At 28.9% G+C, this 10959-nt stretch overlaps 1 protein-coding gene across 2 annotated transcripts in view; it reads left to right on the plus strand.

Moving 5' to 3' along the window:
* LOC111627500 (protein KRTCAP2 homolog) overlaps positions 1 to 8972 on the plus strand; it is a 19735-nt gene extending 10763 nt beyond the window's left edge. For both annotated transcript variants that reach the window (XM_023371082.1, XM_023371083.1), the window contains 4 exons: positions 70 to 224; positions 4075 to 4138; positions 5290 to 5356; positions 8809 to 8972. In XM_023371082.1, coding sequence (XP_023226850.1) covers positions 70 to 224; positions 4075 to 4138; positions 5290 to 5356; positions 8809 to 8926 — 404 coding nt within the window. In that variant the 3' untranslated portion in view covers positions 8927 to 8972. The remainder of the gene's footprint in view (positions 1 to 69; positions 225 to 4074; positions 4139 to 5289; positions 5357 to 8808) is intronic.
* The last annotated feature ends 1987 nt before the right edge of the window (positions 8973 to 10959 follow it).

The following is a 10959-nucleotide window of genomic DNA, read 5'->3' on the forward strand; positions in this document are numbered from 1 at the left end:
AAAAAAAAATATATAAGATTTTATTTTAATTTATCAATTTAAAACAATTTTATTTCTTTATTTTTGTAGCTATGTCTAGTGGAACATCATGTCTTCTTTCCTTATCCCTGTTTGTTCTTCTGTTTGCTGCTATGCAAGTATACAGAGCGCATCTTGTTTCTAGCCAATTCATGACCATTGTTGGTGGTTATTTGGGATCTTTGTTGTTTATATTGCTGCTGACTGTATCCTTGAAAATTTTGAATGATTTTTTCAAGATTATTTAATTAGTTTTAATTTTACTTTCCTGGTTGTTAAACAATATAAATAGGGAAAGTATGGTGATCAGTCAAATTTTGACCCTCCTGTTTTTTGTATTTCCTGATATTTTGACATTCAAGTCCAAAAATGTAAAAAGAAAAAAAATCCCTTAAAAATTGAGTATTTGTTTGTTTTACATTACATCTCAGGAAAGGAAAGAAAAATTTTGAAACTTTGCAAGAGTTATTTCTATAGATGATGTATTGATGCAGTTAAAAATGGTAATTAAAGATCATGGGATAGCAAAATAGAGGGGGTTCATGTGTCATATCTTGAGTGGGACTGGACTTAATGAAAATTTTATTTGTTGTTAGTATTTATAATTTTTTAAAAACATACATACTCCTACTCTTAAAAATAAGCTTTAGGCCATTTTATAATAAATAATAATATAAAAATTACTTTTTAATAAAATCTCATAACATGCACCACACACAATTTTAAGTTTGAGCTAGTCTTAGTGATTTTTTAAATAAATTATTTTTTGTTTAAGTAGAGAAATTTATAATAATTCAACAGTTACTCTTTTAAGTTTTTGTTATTTAAATATTATATTGTTGTATAATTGAAAATTTGTTTGATTATAATATTTTTAGAAATAATTTCATATTCACATAAGGAGATGGATTATTTTGTATCTTGAAATTTTATTATTGTCTTTGTTATTTAATAAATCAACATACAGTAATACCTCGACTTACACAAACCCGGAGTTACGTGATTTTCAAATCTCATCGATTCATCTTTTGTTTGAGCCCCACGCAACTCTTGATTACTCACTCCCCCCACACTATTGTTCAGCTTACATGTTCGGATGTGTCGCACGGAATCGACACATAGCTACAATTTATTTTGTGTTTTTTGATAATTTGAAGTTTGGACTATTTACAAAAAGTCAAAATTAACTTTTGAATCCATCTTTATCCTTATTACACTACCATAGAAGTAAGTCACAAAAAATTTTCTGCTTTGAAGAACTCTTCTTAAAACACAGGTAAAAATTGGTAAAAAATCACAATGGTTAAAAAAGATCAAGTGTCAGCCTTTCTCTGTAGGTTCTGACACTTTTACAATTAAAAACACAAAGAAATTCTTCACACTATCATTTTTATCCATTCTTTTAAACTGCTTCTGGCCCTCTAGTGGTAGTTACGAGTATCTACATTATTTGCATAATAGTTACAATCTTTTTGTAAATAGTCCAAACTTCAAATTATGAAGAAATAAATCCTGAGTAATCACAAAGATTATTTTGTGTTATTTATTTCTGTGTTTGTTATATCTACGGAGACTTAAGAGACTCTTATGTGGTGATTTCTTGTAACTGTGAACGAATCAAAAGATGAGAAAAGATTAACGAGAACATTTATTAGCTTACATACATCCAACTTGGATTTTATACAAATTGTGAAATTATACCCCGACTTATGTGGTTATTGTTTGGTCCCACCTATTGCATAAGTTCGGGGTATTACTGTATCTTAAAAGATAACATGTATTGATTCATACAACTTTCTAAGATACATATATAAAAAAAACTAAATCTTTCAAAAGATATATGTTTAAAATATTTGAAAATAATTCATTCAAATAATATGAATAGGCAAATTATCAAATGTAATAAAAGGAATAAATATGTTAACATGTCGTTTTATAGTTGAAATTTAACCCTTAACCCGTGAGGTGGGGGCACTGCAACCCCAGTAAAACCTTGACTGGCTTCTACTAGTCTGTCAGCCAGTGCCAGTGGTTGAGACTCAAGATACCTTCAAGTTAGTTGTCCTTGAGCCGTTGGAATGTATGTGTGTTTCACTGTTGTTCCACATTTTTTACACAAGCTTAAACTTTTTGCTTTGGGGTCATCCTGACCCCACCTAATAAGTTATGTAAACATTTTCTTCCATCTAATTGTAATGTTAAAATATGTGGCGTAAAAATGTGTTTTCTTCTTTTGTTAACTTATTAGTAATGTTAAGTTCCCAAATATATTGGAAAGGAAGCCATACAGGGTGTAGATGTACGTACAGTAATACCCCGAACTTACGCAATAGGTGGGACCAAGCGGTAACCGCGTAAGTCGGGGTATAATTTTGCATATAAATACATACAAATAATTTTTAATTGGGGCCGGAGACTAAAGAAAACAATAATTTAGAAAAAAATGTTTAATAAAATCTTAGATAATACATATGTATAACAAATTAGGCCTATATTATTTTACAATTTTTCACATTTACTNCTCAATAACTACTGTTTGGTGTCGTTGTCAGCACCACTTGTTATTGATAAATTTAACATAAATTAGTTTTTACTATCGCAAAATAATTTTAATAACTGTATTTGTTATTTAACCTTACAAAATCATCTTATTTTATAATGTCTTAGAGAAAACCACATTCACAAATAAAGAGTCTGCAATGTACTGTAAACATGTACAGTATGTATTCAATACATGTAAATATACATGTATTCATAAATTTAGATTACTTTTTTTCCTGTACTATATTAAAAATAAAATTTATTTGTTTGTAAGATTAAAATAGATTCTTATTAATCATACATTTATAAATAAAATACAGAACTGGGAATGGTTATTTGTGGTTTAGCCTAGTGACAAGTAAATTCGACTTAAGTCGCCTCTCCTGGAACCAATTACCAACGTAAGGCGAGGTATACCTGTAAATTGAATTTACATTATATAATGATATATACTTACCTTCAGGAAACAGTTTAGTTTGAAATGTTTTCCCAAACAAACTTGTTTCAAGATTACCAACAGCCTAAACTGGTTAAGGTCTTAAATTCATTCTTTTTTTAACTTAAAACTCATTATATTATATTTTAGAAAAGTTTATAGTTATACAAAGTTTAAAACAAGACACTAAAGTTTCACTGTTAATTTTATTATTTTATTTAAAACTTCAGATTTGAAGATATAAAAACAGTAAAGTGATAAAGTTTTGGTGAGAAAAAAGATCACAATTTGTCTCCACTGGAAACTTCCTAAATGGATAAAATAGTGTTGATTGGACTGATATTAACAACTTCCCATGTAAGAAATTCCAAAATGAGGAAATTTTAACACACATCTTATGGTGTAAATGCTGGGACTAGAAAATTTGGACTTCTTATACAGGAATACCTTTCATGTGAAAGTTTTTAATTGGGTTCTAGTGTATATATATATATAAAATATACAACTAACCTGATAATTACTTCAAATGTTAAAACAAATAACCAGACTCCTTTACCAGGCTATTAGCCTGGTAAAGGAGTCTGGTTATTTACCAGGCTATTAGCCTGGTAAAGGAGTCTGGTTATTTGTTTTAACATTTGAAGTAATTATCAGGTTAGTTGTATATTTTATATATATATATACACTAGAACCCAATTAAAAACTTTCACATGAAAGGTATTCCTGTATAAGAAGTCCAAATTTTCTAGTCCCAGCATTTACACCATAAGATGTGTGTTAAAATTTCCTCATTTTGGAATTTCTTACATGGGAACTTGTTAATATCAGTCCAATCAACACTATTTTATCCATTTAGGAAGTTTCCAGTGGAGACAAATTGTGATCTTTTTTCTCACCAAAACTTTATCACTTTACTGTTTTTATATCTTCAAATCTGAAGTTTTAAATAAAATAATAAAATTAACAGTGAAACTTTAGTGTCTTGTTTTAAACTTTGTATAACTATAAACTTTTCTAAAATATAATATAATGAGTTTTAAGTTAAAAAAAGAATGAATTTAAGACCTTAACCAGTTTAGGCTGTTGGTAATCTTGAAACAAGTTTGTTTGGGAAAACATTTCAAACTAAACTGTTTCCTGAAGGTAAGTATATATCATTATATAATGTAAATTCAATTTACAGGTATACCTCGCCTTACGTTGGTAATTGGTTCCAGGAGAGGCGACTTAAGTCGAATTTACTTGTCACTAGGCTAAACCACAAATAACCATTCCCAGTTCTGTATTTTATTTATAAATGTATGATTAATAAGAATCTATTTTAATCTTACAAACAAATAAATTTTATTTTTAATATAGTACAGGAAAAAAAGTAATCTAAATTTATGAATACATGTATATTTACATGTATTGAATACATACTGTACATGTTTACAGTACATTGCAGACTCTTTATTTGTGAATGTGGTTTTCTCTAAGACATTATAAAATAAGATGATTTTGTAAGGTTAAATAACAAATACAGTTATTAAAATTATTTTGCGATAGTAAAAACTAATTTATGTTAAATTTATCAATAACAAGTGGTGCTGACAACGACACCAAACAGTAGTTATTGAGGACTACCATGGAAAATGCCAATATTGAGCTTTTAAAGACCATTTAATAAGATGATAACACAGAGTCACAGATGTTTTCATATTTCGTTCTCTACGATTTATGATTATATTAAAATCATATTAAAACACATACAGTGGTACCTCAGGTTACGAACGCCCCAGCATACGAAATTTTCAGGATACGACATGAAATTCGAACATATTTTTGCTCACGAACAAAAACTCACCATGCGACGTTACATTAGTTTGCATTTTTCATTTGTTTTTCTTACTACAGTTATTTTTTTTAATGTATTACTTGGCTTTAATTTGAGTATGTTTTTCGCGTTGGAACGAATTATTTGGTTTTACATGTAATCGTATGGGAAAAGATGATCCACCTTACGACATTTTCATGATACGATCTCAGTTTCGGAACGGATTAATTTCATATCCTGAGGTACCACTGTACATTTACAGTAAATATTATGTGCTTTTAACACTTTTCTAGTGATATTACAATTTCAATATTTGTGGCGGACAGACGTAAAGTCAAATAAAATGACTTATATGGAAAAATAAAAGTGAGGTTTAATTTTTTTGACAAACGATGTATAATCGAGAATGACGTAACTCAAGGTATACCTGTATACAATTTTATAATTTAGGAATTAAAAAGGATATTTATATTTTTAGTTGTCATTTCCATGGTAATTGCAATGGCAGCATCAGCTTTTGTACATAGAGTGTGTATCACAACATGGTAAGTTTAAACATGTTAATTTTTCTATTTAATATTCTTACTCGGAACAATTTTTATGGATTAACTGATGATGAAAATATTTCAAAACTGATTAACTTAATTTATAATGTTTAATAACAATGATGATAATCAACATTAGTATTAACTGAAAAGTATGAACATATTCAATATTTAAGTGTAATCAAAAAACTCATTAGAAATTGGCAGTTATAAAATTTGTAAATATTAAAGATAAATAAATTAGTTCTAAAAAAGATGACTGATAAAATTGTATGTTATTAGTTGAAATCTTGGAACATCCCATATTTTCCACAAAGAATTATTGATCAGTCAAGTTGAGCTTGCTTTTAGTGTATCCAAATAAGTATTTAAAAAATTCAAAGTCAAAAGTGACATGATTTAAAAATTTATTTTTATGGTGTGAAAAACAATCATTTGTGCCCACTTTTTTTTTTTTCATTTTTTCATTATTATTTTAAACAAGTTTCAATGTGTATAGATTTAGAACATGTTTGTATAACCAATCCAAATAAAATTAAGATGTTACAATTTCTGACTTTAAATTAATCAAATTATTTTTATTTTCAAGTTAAAACTCCAAAACCTTTAAACGTCCATTAGTAATCAATTTAATAATAAACAAACGTTTTCGACGTATGCCACTGATCCCGGCATAAGAGCTGACCTACATGAGGCCAAACTGATCAAACTTTCTCATCGACTGGAACACCTACGAAATCTGGAGGCATTGGAAATTTACAAAGCCGAGTTACGCACCAATTGCATTAACGCTAATGATGCAGTCAATGTATCCCATGCTTGGAAATACTGCTGAGGTAACGGGCGACGCCCACTCCAGCAATTAAAGACAACATCCCCGTTTGGTGTATTTATTTATATATATTTAGATATATTTATATAATTGTATGTATTACGTATGCCATTCCGTCACCATGGCAATGCGCATGCATAACTGTATTCTCTAAAATCAGTTTGTGCGGTTCCATTTTTCGAAGTTAATTTTCAAAATTAATTTCATAAACATTGTTCTACACTTGCACAGGTTCGAATCTAACGGATTTTAAGCCTGATGAAGACCGAGAGTACAGTCGAAAACGTTTGTTTATTATTAAATTGATTACTACTGGATGTTTAAAGGTTTTGGAGTTTTAATTTATATATTTCCAGTACTCAAGTGAGAAGATTTTAGTTATTTTCAAGTAGAAAGTTATTCATAAATCTTATTTAACTTATTTTGAAAGGAAATGAAAGAAATATGATAAGTTCTCAAGTAAAGCAATTGTTTCAGTGAAGCCAAGAATGTCACTAAGTGAATAAGAATATCTGTTTTCAGTATCAAAGAACTGAAAGTTTATTGAAACTTATTAAAAATCACATAGCACATCTTAAGCTTTATAAATATATATTTCCTAGAATATATTCTAGGAAAATCAATTTGGTTTAATAAGTTCAAACAACTAAATGTGATGCTTATAATTTTTTATCATTGTAATCTACACTACACTACATAGATTTTAAATAGTAAATTCAACTAGGCTGCATTTAATCATGTTTACAGTACATTGCAGACTCTTTATTTGTGAATGTGGTTTTCTCTAAGACATTATAAAATAAGATGATTTTGTAAGGTTAAATAATAAATACAGTTATTAAAATTATTTTGCGATAGTAAAAACTAATTTATGTTAAATTTATCAATAACAAGTGGTGCTGACAACGACACCAAACAGTAGTTATNACTAAAACTCACTTTATAAAATACAATGGGTGATCAGTTAATGAACATAATCCATTCCAAAAGCATGTTCACTATCTGAATTGTTCATTGACCGAGTATCGATTTACCATAGTTTTTTGTGGGAATTTGATTAATTCATTCTGGAGACCCAAAAAAATAAATATAAAATTATATACTTTGCTTTTAGTTTCTTACTATGATTATTTATATGTAATAACAATTTCTTCATTTTCACTTGGATGGCACATCTTTGTATCTCAGATGCAATTTTCGTTACTCCTTTATCTGCTTGAGTCTTTTTGATTATACAGTATCTTTCTTAGCTAAGATTGTATGTACTGTTGAAGTCATCTGCCTATTCTCTACTTTGGCTATTATCTCTTGCTTAGTTTCTATACTGAACACCGTTCTTGACACTCCACTCGTTTTAGGCCCCATAATAATATGTTTTAAAAACTTCAGAGAGCAGAAATTAACTAGTGCAAAAAAGTTTATTTATACAACTGTGGAAGTCTCGTTCCATAAACCATACACAGATGCCATTAAAATACAGTTTTACTGCTTCTTGTGTTCTTTTGTCAGGTGAATACCGACAAAAGAAACATTAACCAATCACCCACTGTATAACTTTTGTATACAACTGTAATACATTACGACCAAAAGTTGAGGAATGCAAGCATATTCATTATATATATATATATATATATATATATAATGAATATGCTTGCATTCCTCAACTTTTGGTCGTAATGTATTACAGTTGTATACAAAAGTTATACAGTGGGTGATTGGTTAATGTTTCTTTTGTCGGTATTCACCTGACAAAAGAACACAAGAAGCAGTAAAACTGTATTTTAATGGCATCTGTGTATGGTTTATGGAACGAGACTTCCACAGTTGTATAAATAAACTTTTTTGCACTAGTTAATTTCTGCTCTCTGAAGTTTTTAAAACATATTATTATGGGGCCTAAAACGAGTGGAGTGTCAAGAACGGTGTTCAGTATAGAAACTAAGCAAGAGATAATAGCCAAAGTAGAGAATAGGCAGATGACTTCAACAGTACATACAATCTTAGCTAAGAAAGATACTGTATAATCAAAAAGACTCAAGCAGATAAAGGAGTAACGAAAATTGCATCTGAGATACAAAGATGTGCCATCCAAGTGAAAATGAAGAAATTGTTATTACATATAAATAATCATAGTAAGAAACTAAAAGCAAAGTATATAATTTTATATTTATTTTTTTGGGTCTCCAGAATGAATTAATCAAATTCCCACAAAAAACTATGGTAAATCGATACTCGGTCAATGAACAATTCAGATAGTGAACATGCTTTTGGAATGGATTATGTTCATTAACTGATCACCCATTGTATTTTATAAAGTGAGTTTTAGTTCCAGAGAACTGAAAAGTTAGGAAAATTTTATATAATGAATAAGAGATTTTATATCTTAATATGTTACAATATGTAAAATATTTCTGCCAAAAATATGAAAAGTAATTGGCTTGATTCATACATTTTCAGCTGTAGGTATGAAAAGTAAGGTTTATATTTAGTGCATGAAAGAGTTAGTAGTTCAAAAGTTTCAAATGTCCAAAAGTTGAAGACTGCCTGTAACCTAGATAAATATAGTTATGGTGGATATATTAAATTTGTCATTGAAATTGTGTTGTTTAAATTTTTGTAGCTTCTTATTTTCAATTCTGGCATTATATTATCTCAACAAAATTTCCATCAAGGAATATGGACAACCTCAGCCAACTACTGTCACTTTTGTGGCATCAGGAAAAGGAAAGAAAAAGTAATATGTACTGATCCATTAAAAATAAATAAAATCTATTTTCCTTAAAATGCCTAATGATTGAAATTTATCTTTGATAGATCATTGAAAAATGTGATGAATGTCTATCATTTATTATTTGTGAAAAATATAGTATTATACTATATTCTTTACATAGTTTACAAGAGATTGATTGCATTACTAAATTCTTTATAGTAAGATGATTGATTAAATTTACAAATCCTTGACTTCCCTTTGTAGGCTGTTTACAAGGTTCTTTTCCATATCAAGTATTAACACACTTTTTTTTTTCCTTCTTACACTTCACTACAGATGTAATTACAGTAGAGTGTTGTTTATCCGAAAGAATTCCAGTCGGAAAATTTAAATTTTCGCTAGTGCTATGGTGCTGCAATCTTTGGCTATATCTTGGGCTATTCCAATATTTTTTATGTTTGTGTGTTAGATAAACAAACAGTCCTCAGAAAAACAACACACTTTTGTGTGTTGTTTTTCTGAGGACTGTTTATCTAGTATCAAAAACGTTTGATTCAGCACGACAACTTCTAAAGTATAAATTTTTTTGTTTTTATATTTTTCAATATATTTATTTTGTTTGTAAAAAATGAAAAAATTTTTAACAATACAATAGCTACGATTATTATTTTACAAAGTTTACATTAGGATTAACATCGACGAAAATTCAATGCGAAGCGACATGCAACAGAGAAAAATTTCAACACGGGATAGGTTAATGTATTTTTTTTGTACATAATCAGTTATCCGAAAAATAAGTTATCCAAACAACCCCAGTTCCCAATTGATTTGGATAAACGACACTCTACTGTATAAATGAAACATCATGAAATATATTTTCCACTCAGATGAGAAAACCTCAAACTTTGATAGATAGATTCTGTTTATTGTTTGAAAAGAATGTAAGAAAAGTTTTTAATTGTATCACTTCTTATTTGTCAAATAATAAAATAAAATATATAATAATAATGTTAAAATACAAGCTGTAAACTCAAAAATTAAATAGAAAATAAATATAATTGATTGATCACTCAGCTCTTTTGCACTGTGGAAATTGCTAAGCTTAGTTCAGACGTGCATTCACTAACAAAAGCAAATTCACAATGTGAAAAACTATTTTCTGGTGAATTTATCCTGTGACACTTTACAAAACTGGAACAGCAAAATGAGTAAATATAATCAGCCACCATCAGCTAATTACATCAAATTGTTTATATTTGCTTTGTCCATTTGTTTACTGAAAAGAAAATTTAAAAGCTCAGAAGTTTGTGATTCGAATTAGTGGCAATTATTTTTTGTTAGTGGAAAATTCAACATGTTAAAATGCTATCAATATTTGCCAAACAAGTAATTCAAGCTCCTGTGATTACCTTGAATTACTTCATTTCAAAAACTTGAAATGGAAAAAGCATCACTACCTACACAATATTCATTCCTTTTTTGCTTTTCATTAGTGATTCTCTGTGGCTATGTTACTTTGACATTCTGAACATTCCAACTCATGACTTCATGGGGTCAACCACTCAATATTCTCAAATACTAAATCAGGAAAATCAAACTTTGATTCTAATGTTTGTAGACATGGCAAAATTTGAAAACAAAACAAGGAAATGTAGCATTCCTTTAAAAGAAAAACAATCGCATTGTAATTAATAAAAATGTAAAAAAAATTTTAGGTGTCAGAAAAGAAAATGTCATCGTGTCAGATATTGATACAAGCAGGTTTCAAAGTTCAATCAACAACACTTGTGGACAAAGTCAAATGGAAGTGTCAAATTGATTAACAGAGAGTCATCTTTCCCACATCTGATCTGGTTGACTAATTTCACCTGGAAACAGGAAAGGGACCAATTGGTAGGTAGAGTGATACATTTGGGACCAATCAAATTAAGAATTTTGGGGATAAATCCCTTAAAAGCCCGGAAATTTGAGGACAAAATATGGTCATTCTCCCTAGCTCAACTTGTTTGTCCTCTGTGTTGGTTTCCCTTTTGTCTTGGAATTCATCTTTGTTCTGCCGAT

This window comes from Centruroides sculpturatus, unplaced genomic scaffold (assembly GCF_000671375.1).
Source record: "Centruroides sculpturatus isolate CEXI.00-Female unplaced genomic scaffold, Cexi_2.0 scaffold354, whole genome shotgun sequence".
Classification (NCBI taxonomy): Eukaryota; Metazoa; Arthropoda; class Arachnida; order Scorpiones; family Buthidae; genus Centruroides; species Centruroides sculpturatus.